The sequence below is a fragment of the Volvox carteri genome (assembly GCF_000143455.1).
Source record: "Volvox carteri f. nagariensis unplaced genomic scaffold VOLCAscaffold_20, whole genome shotgun sequence".
Taxonomy (NCBI): Eukaryota; Viridiplantae; Chlorophyta; class Chlorophyceae; order Chlamydomonadales; family Volvocaceae; genus Volvox; species Volvox carteri.
In genome coordinates, this window is record NW_003307563.1 from 879,905 (window position 1) to 896,245 (window position 16,341).

At 57.0% G+C, this 16,341-nt stretch overlaps 1 protein-coding gene across 1 annotated transcript; it reads left to right on the forward strand.

The window, feature by feature from the left end:
* Positions 1-4,567: 4,567 nt before the first annotated feature.
* VOLCADRAFT_104860 (uncharacterized protein) lies at positions 4,568-16,200 on the forward strand (the record flags this gene model as incomplete). The annotated part of the gene is made up of 9 exons (XM_002950701.1): positions 4,568-4,880; positions 5,093-6,297; positions 6,538-7,522; positions 8,927-9,062; positions 9,185-9,824; positions 11,165-11,263; positions 11,527-11,736; positions 12,304-12,967; positions 13,400-16,200. 9 exons carry the CDS (start codon positions 4,568-4,570, stop codon positions 15,046-15,048), a joined length of 5,901 nt encoding a protein of 1,966 aa, XP_002950747.1. The 3' UTR covers positions 15,049-16,200.
* Between the last annotated feature and the right edge of the window lie 141 nt (positions 16,201-16,341).

Sequence of the window (16,341 nt, forward strand, 5' to 3'; positions counted from 1 at the left end):
TCTCTTTGAGGCGACGGCTTGCGGATGAGGCGGCACATCAGCACTGGGGGCAACAGGGCGCAGAGGTTGGGTAGTACGCGCCTTTATCCTGCCCAGTAGGGTATTTTGGCCTCGCACAGCAATGGCGCGAAGCAGCGACATGCCACACGGCAGGAAACGTCGAGACCCGCAGAAATGTCGTGGGGGTGTGTGGCGCGGAGAGAAAGAAATCTTTGCCGTGAGAGGTTGTTTGTTCTTCTTTCCTTTGTGGATGATTGGCGAAGTTTCAAAAGTTGACCCCAGCGTGGAAGATCGTTGTGGGCAGAAAATCTTGCGTTTAATGTCTCGCTACTTTCGCTGCTTTGCTGCGCTTTTTTTTGTGTGTGTGTGTCATGTGCGGCGGTTGCGTTTCGGTAGATGTACCGCCTCCCCTGCTTTGGCACTGCGTTACGGGCCCTGGGCTGTCCCTGTTGTACCTCCATGTAGCCCCTGTGTACAGTCGCTCTCAGGCCGTTCTCCGCTGCGTGGGGAGCACTGTTGTCTTTCTTCTCGTCGTCGTCTTTCGTTGGGATTTGCTGCTTTTAGTCTCTTCATATCGAGAACTTCTTCCTTATCCGCGCAACACGGGGTTCCCACGTCCTTTTCCTTCCGGCACCTTTAATAGTGCCATTATATCATTTATTAGTTGTAGCAGTAATCGTTACAGATGAGTTGACCCAGCCGTGTAAGACCCTGTACAGACCGCATACGTGTCGCGTCGGTTGACCTGTTCCGTAGGTTCATCGTTGGGAGGCCCCCTGTTCCCCCTACGCCTCCTGTGCGGTTCTGAAACCGTTCTAGCTTCTATTGTCAGGGATGCGCCTTGTTTATAAACCTTGTTTATCGCGCCACAGCTCTTTGACCGACTACGCAAGCGTGTCGCGTCCTAAAACAGGGAAGGGTGGGGGAATCCTAGGCCAGAAGTCAGCCTCCGAGCTTGAGCAGCTCCGGGTGTGTATCGGGGATGAAGGAGTGATCCTCAGGGGGGAGAGACGCATGGACCACGTTTCCGAATACCCACGAGGACCGCCGGTGTGTGGGCGGGGCGGAAAAACTGCTGGGCAATGAACGAGAGCTGCTCACGCTGCTCTTTGCTGCGTCGAGTAACCTTATCACAGCAGGTCAGGGCGGGGAGCAGTGCTCACCTTCAGCCAGGCGTTTTGAAAAGTAAAGAGGGAGGGAGGGAGAGGGGGATAGTGAGCAATTCGGAGGTGGGGATCCAGGTTGGCTGCAGTTGCCAGCCAATGTCTTGACGAGCTTGAAATCCGAGAGCTCGACACCAGGGCAGATGATCTTTGCTGTAAGACCGTACTGCTGGAGCTGGCAGGAGCTGGCGTCCTTTTTTGGGTTAAGTTGAAACATAACATATGATGCACCGCTGTGCGTTGATATGGACATCCAAGGGTGTGGGAGCCTCATTACGACAGAGGCTGTGTGCGGGGCGCACGGAACGCCGGGAGGGGGCAATTAGGGTTGTAACCCTAAAGAGACGGTTTCGACTTGAAGCTTCCAGGTCTGAGAAGATATTATGGATCGATGATGGAAAAAACGAGTCCACGAAGCTGGTGGAGGAAGGCGTGCCCTTTATGTAGATGACGCGCTAAGGACAACTGTCCAAGACACACCTCTGTCCAACTGGCCTTCCTTGCTCCTTGGTTTCAACTTCCAACCAAAGCAACAGATTGTCGCTAAGGTTGTCGTTCAGGAACTACATCACGCTGGCGGGCATCTTTCCTAATACTGACGTCACGCTGGCAAACGATGATTAACGGTAAAAGCACTCTCGTCCCAGGCACATCTCCCAGCGACTCAACGACTCTGTCAGACTCAAAGCATGTATTCAATCTTCGGCGTTTGTCCGTGTTTGTACTGCTGTGGCTCTGATCTTGTGTTAGCCTCCCCCCTGCACGTGAGCAACAAGCTCAAGCAGTCCTGTAGGACAGCCACGGTCTCACCGCCAACTCAAGCTGGTTGCGTTGCTGACTTACAGGATTGGCAGGCCCTCTGTCAAACTTGTACCAAATGGTACGGCATGACCTATAACATCAGCACGTGTCTATCACGTCCATGCACACCCTTGACATCAAATTAGCCTCACACGTTATTCTTATAATATTGGAGCATTTGATACAGTTACGTAAGTGATTGCCACCGTTTTTCCATGTTAAATTGCGTCGGCTGCATCCACGCACATCCATGGAGTATGGCTACACGTACAGCTCTCAAAGGCCGGCTGATACCACACATTACACGTAGGCGTACTTTACAGCTTTAGTAAGCTCTCCTCTGTCAAGACATTGTGAAGTCTTCACGTTCGTCTGTACATGCCCACGACCACTTGTTCCAAATGCTGCGCTGCCTGTACCAAGTCTGTCCCAACTCAAGAACCCATTTTTCTTGGTATATATTCCTTAAAGATGTACAGGGCCTTTTGGTTTCTCCGCTTCATGCGCCGACAACGAAGATTCGAGAAACATTTAGACGAAGGTCTGCAAACATGATTACTTAGGTTGCCCAGTGACGGGCAGGACAATCCCGTGGGTCATTGACAGATAATTTATAAGTGCAAGCAAATTCATCTGCCGTTACCCAATTGCTTAAGGTTTGGGTCGGCTAGAATTCGCGAAGCTGCATCGAACCTGCAGTCTGTGGGTTGTGACTACTAGGGACTACTTTCGCGTTGACGGACAATTACCTTTGCAGAACTTGGCAGGCAATAACAGCAGGGTAACTGTATTTATCTTGCTCTCGTGGGATGCGTGGGCTCGGGGAAGTGCATTCATCTTCGACCCTTCTCCAACGTTTAGCATTACCCTGGACAAAATATGCCGCAGTTTTTGAATGTTTGCTTGAAGTGGGACTATCCACCTCAAGCATTAAGAAGCGACAGTAGCGAACACCTTTTCAGGAGCACAACGACGGTTGTGGTTCCATCACATTCCCAGTTTTGGTAATATTGGCAGCACCGTGCCCTTGGTAAATGGCCGGTGTTTCGTACCGCCAACCGCCAGGGAACTCCTACCTGGAAGATGAAAACGTCATGTACATCTCCTGAATATTGTACATGGTCAACGAAAATTGGGTTACGCCTCTTCCTCAGGCCGGCCGCCGCACCGGCGCGTTACGAATCGTTGAAGCGCGGCGAGAAGGGGCAAGATGACCCCCATGTTAGGCAGGTGTGCCCCTAGGCGGTTGTGTTTTCCACCCAGGCGGGAAGGGTGCAAGGCTCAAAGCAACAGAGCGCATAGCATGCGATACAATCCAAGCCTGGCGTGACGAAAGCCATCGAAACGGCAGTGGAGCAGGGAGTGTGTCACCCTTTCGCCATTGATTCATCACTGTCTTTTGTTCAAGATCGCCTGCCCTCCTTTTTAATAGGCACTTAGGGGACGTCCTCCAGTTCGTCAGATAGGGCACTCTGTGCAGACGGGCATCGGCCTAGGAATGCAATGTGGGCAAGGTTGGTCAGGAACACTTAAGCTCTGCGGTACGCCCAGTCAGAACCTGATTAGTCACACTCATCTGCGTTTTCTCCTCCATAAACGTGTTTGCGACCTAGGACTGCGTCGTGCTGTTGCCCAACGTGACGGGTTTCATAGGGACACCGAAGATGTGCGCCACGTCACCATGCTTTCGCATTTTTTGGCTGTAATCCGTATCATGTCCTTTAAAAATGCGTCCCGCCGTCCGAAAGTCCACCTGTGTTGTGTCCCGCCGCGAACTCCGTGTTGCTAAATCGGTGCGGTGCCTAGCATCAGGCGCTTTCCTTCCCTGCCGCGCCCTTACGACACTCTCCATCCTGCCTGCACATGCTGCGATGCCCTAGCCGGTGCCAACACCATAACCTGCGTAGAGTCGGCCGGCACTGGCACAGCACAATGTCCAGGTTGCAGCTATCTGCAAACCTGCCACTCCTAAAAAGATAATATTTATGAACTGAACGGTGTTCCAGTGGTCATCCTGATATCCCTGCGTATATACCATCAACAGCCAGTGGCACAAAGATGGCGTTCCCAGCTGTGCATATTGTTGAGGAACACATCAAATATCCTTCTATTTATGAAGGGGACGCATCCCTTGCTGTCCTGGGCTTACGTTTGGTGGTTTGGGTAAATGTTCACGTTCACTACTGACGTCGTACAATGAACCTTTGTGCTCAGTTATACTCAAACAGTTACCGTGAGCTGCCCAATCATGCAAGCACTAAAGGTTTAGGGTTGAAGAGTCTCTTTGCCGTGCAGAAAGCTGTCTGCAGCTAGTATTCAACGACTGTAATTTGAATTTACAGCTACTTCTGTCAGTGCGTCAAGTTTTGGGAAGAGTTCTCGTGCAGCCCTAATTATACCTACGAATTGAGTGAGTCTTCTTTCTGCGTCCGGTGTTGGCTAAGGAGCTGCTGCTACAACCGAAGCAGCCAGAGCCTGGCTTAACCAAGCTTACCCCTTCTTGGACACGTTCCCTACAGTTATACATCAGCAGCGGTCCTTGCTTGCACTGATCTCAGCTTGTTGGCCATAGGATCACTGGTCCTCGCGTGGGCGAGGACATCATGGGAACTAGCAAGCCGAGGACGGCGGCTTGTTACCTTGGGACAGTGTTACTAGTCAGTCTACTACGTCTTGCTCGCGCCCAAGGCACTGCGGTTCCAGGAGACGCGCAGTACCTCTTCGGGTTCCCATTCTGCCAGTGCGATGATTATCGTTGCACCTCGTCTCCATATAAGCCGACAGTAGCTTCCCAAGAAAACCTTGCAAACGGACAGTACCGGGTATGCTTTAGCTTTCAAGATGTGGGCTGCACGTCTGGTAACGTTTGCTGCGAAGCCATTTTACAGCAGATGTCAAAGGTTGAGTTCCAGGCTGGTAAGTCCCTTCGGAGAATATTTGAGCGGGTCTAAAGGTGTTTGGACCCATCACGGGATGAGCGGAGCAGCATGTCGCCACACAACCCACCACCCGCAGCCCGCTCTCCCGCCCCGCTCCACGTTCCTACTTCTCCCCTTGCTTAGAGAGTCCACTATGTCGGATGTCCAATTAATAGCAACTGATAATCTCGTTTTTCGCACTCTTCGCAGACAAGGTCTGCAACAAGAGCATCGTTGCCGCGACCTTTGGGGGTGTCAGCTTTACTGGTTCGACCTACTTTGAACTGGATAACGCCGTGGGTAAAGTCCGTGTGGCGGGCCTTGCCGCGACGCGAACAATGGTGCGGAACAGCCAGCTGTGCTTCACCATTCGGCCGCCATGCGCTTCTTTCGACATCTTTTTCCAGTCCGCTAAGCTGGGCCTCACAGGGCTGTTCCAATATGCCATCTTCGACCAGACTCACAATTGCTGCCCAACATGTGCACTGAGGCCGCCATCTCCCCCGCGCCCTCCTCCCGTCTCGAGTCCGCCACCCATGCCGACTCCACCCAAATCTCCTCCGCCCCCACCGCCGCCGCCTCCCCCACCGCCACCGCCATCGCCTCCTCCTCCGCCACCGCCGCCGCCTCCGCCACCACCACCACCCCCTCCCCCATCGCCACCGCCGCCGCCGCCTCCACCACCGCCACCGCCGCCTCCACCACCGCCGCCCCCAAGCCCGCCGCCACCACCGCCGCCACCGCCGCCACCGCCACCACCACCGCCACCACCTTCGCCACCGCCACCACCGCCACCTCCACCCCCACCACCGCCGCCACCACCGCCACCACCCCACCCGCCGCCTCCACCACCGCCACCTCCACCGCCGCCACCGCCGCCGCCGCCGCCTCCGGTTCCACTTGCACCCTCTTCCCCATATTGCGATTGCCTCAGCCCGCTCGTGAACACTAACAGCCGCTGGGCCGTTTCATACGTGGCCTCCAACATTACCAACGGTGAACTACTCTATAACTTCAAGATATCGCTGAATGACGGTACCCATTGCCGGGCAATTAATTACCGTAACGGTTCTTGTTGCAACGCAACCCTGGAAGGCGTGTCCCTACCCATATTAGACCAATACCGGACCGCCTTCCTCAAGGCCGTCGTGGCGCTGGGTGACGAACGGTTGAAAGCTAGACTCTACAAGGTCGAGTACGAGTATGGCCTGCGGCTACAGTTCAACGAGCGCCTGTTCGTGACGAGCTTGCCTGCAGGCGCATCGTTGGCGATGACTCTGTTTGTCGATCCGGCCATCTGGTCGGACGCCAGCAAGATTCCTTGCCCGCCGTCGAGATTGGACCCCTATGGCAGCGCTTGCGACTACTGGCTGCACGGCCTGCAGACGGCGCCTGGCAAGCCGGAGCAGGAGCTGGTGAGGAGATTGTTGTGAAACAAGAAAGGAAATGTTAGGGTATGGCGTTCCAGGGCGGGCGACATGAAAAAAGACGATTGTAACCATTCAGATGATGCATGGTCGTTAGTCATGCTGTAACTATATTGCAATAATTTGCACTAAACGCGGTGCATGCTCCTTGGATTTTAGATTGAGCTGATCATGACATTTGTGGTCCCTCATCAGCAACGTATTACCCCCTCCTCCCGTCCATTCCAGGTCAACGTCCAGACCGCCGCCTCATGTTGCCCTGAGGGTGTCATCAGCTTTTGCCCAGCTGACAACGCCGGTGCCTGCATGTCCGACCTAACCGCAAGCCCCTACACCCTGTCCTTTGCGTCTCGTGTTCAAGCCGGATCTAAAACCATTTTCAGCTTCCAGCTGGCCCACCGCAACCTTGTCAGTACTTGCTCTGCCATGGCCATCGACAGTGTTCTGCTTTTCGTAAGCCGTTCGTACGCTTTACCAAGCGCCGCTGCGACTCTGGGCTCTATCAGCACCACTGTCGCGCCGGGTAGCATTGGGCCGCAGTCGTATCTGAACATCTCGATGTCGTCTTACGCTTCCGTACAGCCTAACACGCTGACACTGGAGTTGGAAGGGAATTTGGAGTTGTCGGACATTTGCGTTACTCCCGCGGGCAGCTCTCGTGTGTGCAACTATGTCCTCGTGGGTGCACAGCGTTCTGGTGGCACATCGCAGGCGTGCTGCCCCGCCGGAAACATCCCCGCAACACTGCCGTCCGGCCGTCGTCTGCTTGCGCTGGCCGAGGATGTGCACGGAGTGCTTGCGGCGGGTGGCTCCATTTGCAGCAAGTACGACGCCTTCTCTTCGTGCTTTTCGGTTGCACCAGTAGAGATTTCGGAGACGTTTGATGAGGGCATGACGTTTTCCTACAAGCTCACGCGCACCAGCGTTGAGGCGAATTGCCCGTCTGAGTTCCAGGTGATGGTGTCATCGGCCGCCATGGCAACATTTAAGCAGGGCCGCGGCCACATCTGGGCCGGCGGTATTCCGGCGGGGGATCACTTCAGCTGGATGCTGCCGGCAGCCGGCTCCGCCGTCGATTCCGCGATTGGCTCAACGCACATTGTATCTTTTACACTTCGCGGTCACAGCATGGATCGCCTCAGCCGCGTGTGCACGCTACAAGGGCAGGATTCGTGTATTTTCCGCCTGCTAGGTGAATCAGGTTGTTACCAAGGTGAGGTGGCAACGGACTTCCTTTTTGGCGGTGCACGGCGTAACCAATGAGCGAGGCACACTGAACTGGGCGAGGAAGTGGAAAGGAGGAAATTGATGGGCGGATGGGTGCACCAGCGGATGCGCTTTGATGTGGTGTCAATGATGGAAGCCGGCGAAAGCGTAACCGGGCGTGCTGCTTGACAGCACCAGCGCTCCATTGATCGCAACACAGTGCCACGTGTGGTGCCAATTCAATACGGTTTCTTCGTGCATAGGTGCAATGCGTTTGGTGCCCCACATGGGCAGCACGACAGTCGGATGCCGGTGATCTTCCAGCTTGAGATTTGGCCAGTTCCGGTGGCGTGAGGATGAAAAGCTAAGATGAGAGTAGTAATGTTTGTGTAGTGGCAGAAGACGTGAACCGTACAGAAACTTGCGCTGAATCGCGCATAACCTAAACCCCAAGGGGAAGGGGACTAGAGTGTGAAAGGGGGGCAGGATATGGGCCGCAATTCCCGTTGCATTGCGGTGCGTGCGCGCATGGCGACCAGCATTTATAACAGCCGCAGCTACATGCTTGCGGACTTGGTATAGCGAAGTCTCTGGCACCTTCATCTTAGCTGGGGCAGCGGTCTCGCCTCTTAGTGGTGCAACAATAGGCGATTAGCAAGCGTGCTGGCTTTGTGTTTGTAGTCACTCCATTTATTCCGTACTTTGCGGCGGGGCGGTGAGTGCACCGATGTGCGGCGGTGATAGTTTTCCCCAAACATGTAAGCTTGTCGATACCTACCCTGCGCGTTCTGAGCCTGTGACGTTGGCACCGAGGGTTCGACCCATGGTGCTGCTGGGTTCCTGGCTCTGCAGGCGAAAATCAACCGTAAAAATCAGCTCAACATAGCTGGCCAATGGAAGAAACCCCAGGTTTCATTAGTTATGCTAAGTTTGTAGGAGTAGACCCGTTGATCAACCTGGCCATAGAAAGGCTTATGCACTGAGCCACGTCCCTCATCGGAACTATGAGTTTTCGCGCTGAAACTCTATGCAGTAACAAGTGTCCTTATGAACATTAATGTTTTCATTAAAACTTGTGTACTGTATGCCAGGAATTAAGTTGTCCCACGCCTATCAAGGACCTTAGAGCTGACGTACCTCTTTTGATCAGTCAATTTGAAGCAACGCAGGAAACCCACCAACGTCCTATAGTTATCAAACATTCTCCTTATTAGTACTGCATTGCGATTTAGCTCGAATGCTGCTCCCCTTATAGACATCGAACCGCGGACCCTGGCAGGATGACGCAGCCAACGAGACCATTTGATGCCTTATATGGTACGTAAATATCTGTGGGAATGACTATTGTCGTCATGGAATAGCTAAGTTAACGTTGAGCATGGCCGGTCCCATCATTCTCGCGGCCCCACAGACACCACTTTTACAGTGGCCGGGCCACGTGACCATTATCGACAACAGACGCTAGGCGGCGGATTCAACATTGAACGGGCCCCCATCTACAACAACTTCTTTTCGGAGCTCCCGCATTACCCGCCTTCAACGCTAAGGTGTGTTTAATGCCAACCTTCTTAACAGTATCATCATGTCCTTGAAGCTGGGCTTGGGTAATATTATTGCACCTGGGATGCGGCCCATTAACCGCTGCACCCTCTCATGGTCCCCCACCCAGGTTGAAGAATGGCGACCGACTGCCCGCCTTCATCGACCGTAACTACCATCAGCAGAACCGGGACCAGACAGATTTGCAGCAGCGCAGTGACGCTATGGCCGTGTCGGGTAACCAGCGTCCCAAATATTTTCGCCGACCGCTCCTCGCCGCGGCGGAGATTCACGTGAAGCAGGCGCCCCTGCCGCCGCTACCTCAGTATCAGGACTTGAACGCCACGGCACCCGCCGCCATGGGCGGCCCCGAACCACGTAGCAAAACCATCGGCACACAGTCTGACTACCGTGAAAATGAAGCCCAAACCGCTCCCTGGGAGCCAGATTATGTGCTCCCAGAGCACCCCACAATCAAGCAGCAGGCGCTCAGCCAGCGCCACCATTGCGATGGCCCCGAGGTTCTTCACCTGCGCGATATGGCCTTTGCGGACGGACTGCCGGCGGGGCTGCAGGAGGTCATCCGCATCGACAAGATGCGTGCCAAGCGTGCTTTTGAGGCGACGCTGCCGCCCATTGACGATGCGGCGCGGCTGCCGCTGCGCCAAAAGATGATTGAGGAATGGGAGGCGCGGGAGTGGGAGGAGCGCGAGCAGGAAATCCTGGACATTCAGGAGCGCCGCCTAGCACTGCTGGACAATGCGCTGCAGGTGCGAGCGAGGCTAACATAAACGCTGATACCTGGGAATGAGATTTCGGCATAGGCAGCCGAACCATGTTATAAAGTCCTAGTACCTTGGCGACCAGGTCCGGAAGGTGGGGAGCTGGGTTAGGGAGTGGGACAACGCAAGGATGGATGGCTCCGAGAGGAGCCTGGCAAGGAAACAACCGCAGCACGGCCGCTTCGGGGTAGAGGAGGAAAAAGACTGTGCCCAAGCGAGAATGCGGTCGGAAAGGATGCACCGAGGGGCGCCGAACTCAGAGGCATAGAACCATATTAAAATGGCCGGCGTGATGGAGAACAAGTGCGATTGTTCCTTAACAAGGAAAGGGAAAACCCAGGGTGGTCCAGGCCTTGAAACCAACCCATCTTGAGAAGGCGTGAGTGCCCGTGGCAGTTCCGTGCGCGTATACCTGTGCGCGCTGAGGGCGTGCCGGTGCAGGAAAGCACACAACAAAGCTTTTAAAGCGTCCGAGTGCGTTTAAGAGAGCTAACACCTCTCTGCATCCATGTGAATGATTGGCGATTGCTGAAGCAAGGCGCGGTTACAAAACTAGACGCGCCAAAGCTCGCTGTCCCTGGGACGACGGTTGCAGCCAGGCCAGTGGTTCGGTGGACCGGGGTTGGGGCCCCGGGTGTTGAGAATCAGGGGCAGGGCAACATGCCCGGTTCTATTCCCAGGACAGCTACAACGCTGCAGCCGGAGGGAGGGAGCGCGTGGCACCATTCCGGACAGGGCTGGCGGCAGGGGGCGCCAGAGGAGGGGCAGGGCGCCGCTCCTCGTCGCCATCGTCACAGCAGCAGTAACAGCAACCTGTAGAAGATTGCAGGGCAGGAAGCGCGCGGCACCGGTGGCGGTGGCCTGCCAGCCATGGCCGAACAACCCCCCGTGCTACCAGCAACACGGCCACAGGGGCGAACTTGCCACATGTTTCCACAGTAGCTGTTAAGTCATTTCTGCTGTCCCCTCCTTCACGTTGTATCCTGCGGTGTGTATGTGTGTGTACGTGTGTGTGTGTGTGTACGTGTGTGTGTGTGTGTACGTGTGTGTGTGTGTGTGTGTGCGTGCGTAGCACGTAGGGACAAGTATCTTATCTGTCCTGGGCTGTTGTTCTCCGTTGGTTCTGGTCTGTATCTATTCAGGGGACTCCCCGAGCAAACAGAGTCCCTTGAGGCAGTGGTTTCCAGAGGCAGAGCCGTAGGCTTTCCCTCGACTCGGAGCGCTGGCGAGCAAGCTCCAACCGAAGTTTTTCCAAGAGATTCAGATGTTTAGATGCTGACGGCCGTGCTGGCCCTGGGCCCTGGATCCGGTGCTATGTTGTTGTTCAGGTTCGTGAGGAGGAGCTGGATGAGGAGCACCGCCAGCGGGTGGACGACCGGAAGAAGGCCACGTTAGCGGCCCGGGCGGGCAGGTTCGCAGACGTGCAGGTGCGGAAAAGGAGCAGGAAAATGGTCCAATAAGAGGAGAGGGGGAAATACACAGAGGGGGTTACAGATGTTGCCCGAACGTAACGACGGGAAAAAAACACAAGGTTTAGGCACCATGCGTTGCGTTGTGTTGCATCGCATTGTTTGTCATCGATCTGTGATACGGACTCAGTTGCTACCCTTCCCTTTGACGTCATTGTGCTTATTTTTTTATACAATTTCTCTCCATGTTTCTCTCCACGACCTCCCTTCCGAACTTGCAGGCCACCCGCATCAAGACCATGCGGCAGCTCATTGAGAACCGCAAGTACGTGGAAAAGCACCGCAAGCTGCACAAACCCACCATCGTGGAACGCTACGCCAACTTTGGCAGCGGCACCTACGCGCCCCTGCAGCGCGAGGGTCGCTTTCCCGAGTCTAAGCCCATGGGCCAAGAGATTGAGACCGAGGGGTACGAGCCCGCCACTCTCAAGGTGCGCGCTTGGATCTCAGGTGCTGTCGCTTCAGCGGTAGCGGTAGCAAGCACAGCAGCTTGTTTTTTTGAAGGTGCTAGGAGGAGGAAAAATTACCTTTTGATGCTTTGCATGGCGGTAGTGTGGAGATGGGAAGACGCTAGTCGGTAATGAATGATACAAAAGGGTAATGGGTACGAGAGAGGAAACACAATTTGGGTAGGTTGCAACTGTGGTTCCTGAGCTTGGCAGCAGGCAGGCGCTCTCCCCCGCCGCCGTCTATGCTCTCCCCCCTCCCCCACGCCGCCGTTTCCTTGCGTTCCGGCAACCCTGTCCCTCCCCGTCGCGGTACAGAAGTACAGATACTTCCAACAACCGAATTGCTACCGAGTACCAAGTTCCGCACACACACACACACACACACACACACGTGCGGGGGTGTCCGTAAAAGCCGTGGGGGAGGGGCCCCATGGACGGTAGATAGGTATTGATGCGGGTACGTGGGGGCCATTATCATCCTCCCTCGTCCGCTTCGTTCCCGAAAGGTACCACGATCACCTCCATTGCCACCACACCTCCGTTTGGCAGGGTGTCCTGGAGCTGGAGGCCTTCCTGCCCGCCCGCCTGCTCAACCCCAAGATGTCCGCACCCAAACGCCCTGATCGCCTGGACTACGGCCAGCGTAAGGAGGCCGCCACGCAGCGGGACCTCAAGACCATCAATGACCTGTTGGACGTGTCCAAGGCCACCGCAGGTAGAGGCCACGGAGATTGCTGGCCAGCGCCTCTTAGGGACGACTCACTCGGCAGCCCCGGCCTGGGCAACCCGGGCTCCCTAAAACGCGCATCTTCAAGCAGCCTCTCAAAATCCGGCGCCCAGCAGCCGCCTGCTAGCGCGGGCGGCATGGGCGCCGGGCAGCTGCCGCCATCGGCGGCCGCCGGCAGCGGCACCGTCACCGCAGCGGCTGCCTCCGGCGGCGGAGGTGGAGCCGCCGCAGCCGCCGCCTCCGGCGGCGGCTCCACTTCCCCCTCGCGGCGCGTGCTGCGCGCGATGGAGCGGCCGGCGACGCCGGAGCTGCCGGTGCCGCCAGCGCTGTCGCAGCCGCAGCACGCGGCGTTGGTGTTGCTGCAGCGGCTGCTGCGCGGCCGTGCCGCTCAGAACATCATGTACGAGGGGCGGCTGCGGCGGCAGGAGCTCATTGATGAGTTGCGCGTGTCGGAACGGCTCAGCGGCGATGGGGCTCGCCTTGACGGTAAGATATCGAAGTGTATGCCTGGGGCCCTTGAAGAAGGCTTCTAAAGACGAGGCGGAAAAGAACGGGGGTAATGTAGTGGGCTCTAAACATGCTGGGAGTTAGATACGGAAGGGAAGGGTTACATCGGCGCCGCCGGGAGGACGGCGGACGGCATGGGTAGGTTACAAGGGGGGCTATAAGTGGCATGGCCACGGTGCACGAGGGACCCATGAGTGGAGGGGTACTAAGGTTTTTACGTGCGCTCTGCTGTAACCCCTTGGAGCACATTCCAGCACCAGCAGCAGACGGACACCACCATCAGCCAAGCTCCTACACATTTTCGGTGTACGTTCGATTGACGTATTGCTCCGGCATCCCATGTGCTTTTTATTTATGTCTTTTTGCTTTTTGGGGGCCCCCGTGTACTACGTATATGTGTGTGTCGTTCAGGCAAGCCAATCCGCCGGCCAGAGGAGCGCGACGCTGCAACGCTGCGACTGGACGCGTTGCTCGGGTCGACTGTGGCGGAGGTGTGTGCCGTACTGTCTGAAGTGGATCCGACCAAGCGCGAGGTCCTACTTGCGGCGCTCGAAACCTCCCGCGCCCACGCCACCGCCGCCGCCTTTGCCGCCGCGGCCTCTGAGCTCGCCTCTGCCGACCTCACCGCTGCCGCTGCCGAGCGCACCTCCCGCTCCTCCATCCCGTCGGCATTGCAATCGGCGCCGCTGTCGTCACTCTCACAAAAGTCCCTACATACGGCTGCTGTTAATCTCGAGGCGCTCGGCATCACCCGTGAGCAGGCAGAAGAAGCAGCCACACGCATCCAGGCGGCGTTCCATGGCCATAAGGCCCGTAAGGAGGTGGCGGCAATGCGCGAGCGCGGCGCACTGCTGCGGAACATCATGGCCAACGGGGAGGAGGGCAAGGTAGTCAAGTGTCAGGCAGCAGTGCGCGGCTATCTGGATCGCAAACGGGTCCATCAGATGCGACATGCTCAGGCGGAAGCACAGGCAGAGGACAGCGGCGCGAAGGCAACTGCTGGGGCGGAAGGGGAGGAAATGGGGGAGAGGAGCGAAGCCGGATTCGGGTTTGACCCCTCGTCATACAGCCCTGAGCAGGTGGAGGCGGCGAAGCGCATTCAGGCTGTACAACGCGGCCGGCTCGCGCGGCGGCGGATGGCGGCAATGCGCGCCGCACGGGACGTGGCAGCGGAGGAGCCGCCCGTCACAGGGGAGACCGGCGGTGACGAGCATACGGCCGTAGCGACGGAGAGGGAGCTCAATCCGGAATACACGGTAGAGCAACAGGTGGCGGTTATCAAGATCCAGGCGGCAGGGAGGGGCTACCTGGCACGCCGCCGCGTTGCTGCCATGCGGGTGGAACAGGAGCAACTGCTACAGGAGGAAGAAGGAACAGGCAGCAGGCGTCCCACTGTCATTGGCAGGCAGGGCGATCCGGAGATGTACGTGGCAGCGGCGGCGGCGGCGGCAGAAGCTGCTGCCGCCGCTGCTGCAGGTGGCGACACTGGTGCCGAAGATGAAGGGCTGTGGCCCAAGATGCAGAACCTGTCGGGCTTTGTGCTGACGCCCGCGGCGCCGCCAGGAGGACAGGAAGCCGTGTCATTGCTTCCGATATCCCCGGAGGCGGAGGCGGAGCGCGCATCCTCTCAGCGGCCTGCGGAAGGGGAAGCGGAAGCGGAGGCCAGCTTGGCGGGAGGCGGATTTGGCAGCATGGAGGACGCGGGTGCGGTGGAGGCGGAGGCCCCGCCAGAAGGGGAGCCGTCGCTCGCCGTCGGCAGCAGCGGTGCCGAAGGCGGCGAAGGGGACGAGCCAAGGCCGGCTCCGTCCGGCATTGCTGACGAAGGCTCGGCAGCGGAGGCTGCAGGGGAGGAAGCAGAAGAGGCCGGTGGAGAGGCATACAAGGGGCGGGACGGTGACGGAGAGGGGCAGGAGAATGGGCTTGGTGAGGAATCCCAGGCGGGGCCTGAAGAGGGAGAGGGAGGATATGAGGAGGGCGGAGAAGAAGGGGAGGAGGGCGAGGGCGAAGAGGGAGACTGGGCAGAGGGTGAAGGGGAGGACGGTGAACCCCAGGCGGAGTAAAGTGGTGGTGAACGGTCGGGTAGGTGAGCGGAGGCGGTGCTGCGGGTGCCTAGCGAAGTGGTTGTGTCCTTATGCACTTGCTTTCTTGTGGTGGTTGGGCCAGATGCCTGTGACTTTCATCACTCGTGGTTAGGTATTTGCACGCGGCTCGGCCTGTGATCCCTTGTGGTTTTCCCCTTTTTCCCTTTGGGGTTCGTAGTCCTAGTGCGCTGAATCGTGGACATGCAGTGAGGTGTTGCTGGGCGAGGTGCAATGCGCCTTGTGCCTTGGCGCTGTGGTGGCGGCGAGGGGGAGAGACGCCGCATTACCAGCGATGCGATCCTCGCCGCGTCGTCATTACTCTGCGAATGTACGGTAATCGGCGTACTGTCCCCAATCAACACGTTGGCAGAAGAAGAAGGCATAACATGTGTGCGTATGTGTGGATAAGTAGTATGCACATGCGTGGCATTGCCTCTCTGTCGGCTCCATAGGCCCTTGGCGTTTTTTTATTGGACGAAAACAAGGGAGGGAAGAACGTTTGGTGGCTTAGAGGAAGGGCGGCTTAGGCGAATGACGCCCTTTGCTGCTGTACACAAGAGGCATCAGCAGCAAAGGAAAAGCGGGTCGGAGGGAGCATGGGAAGAGGGGGCCAGGGGGGGAAAGGGAGAGACTGGTGATACATTAGTGAGTTGCTTTTGCGAAGCCGGCCTCCCTCAAAACCCCCACCCCAAGGAGCATGGGCGCTAAACCGAAGAAGTGCCGGGGCTTCGTCACTCATTCCCTCGTGAGTTTGTGTGTGTGTCGTCCCAGCTTCACCGCGACACTCGCAATCCGCCGTCTGCATTTAGTTTGTATGTTGGGCCCGGTGTTCCTTCCCCGTAACCCTCTGGGAATGTTACTGTGGGGCGGGTGGAGGACAAGTATCTGTAGTAAATAATGAATCCGTCGGCATGCATGTTAACCTGTGTGCATGCAGGGGGAGGACGGGTGGCGGCCTGGAGGGCTGCTATTTTGTGCTTTGTTGCGTTGCGGGTCGTTGCACACCGTGTAAGGAGGCGGAGGGAGCTATGAGTGAACATGTGTTTGAATCTGTCTTTCTGTCTGTGCAACCTTTTGGTTTGCTGCTGCTGGTGCTGCTACTGTGCTTGTATGTAAACACATGAACGGCGGCTGTTTGTCTGAAGGGTAGCCTCTTGAGCGCAAATAATCAGCTCGGTGAAGCATTCATGTCCTCCACAGTCACCTCCGTGCAGCCTTTATCATCCATGTACACCGCACGCAGAACACCGCACGTCAACACCCACCCTTAGC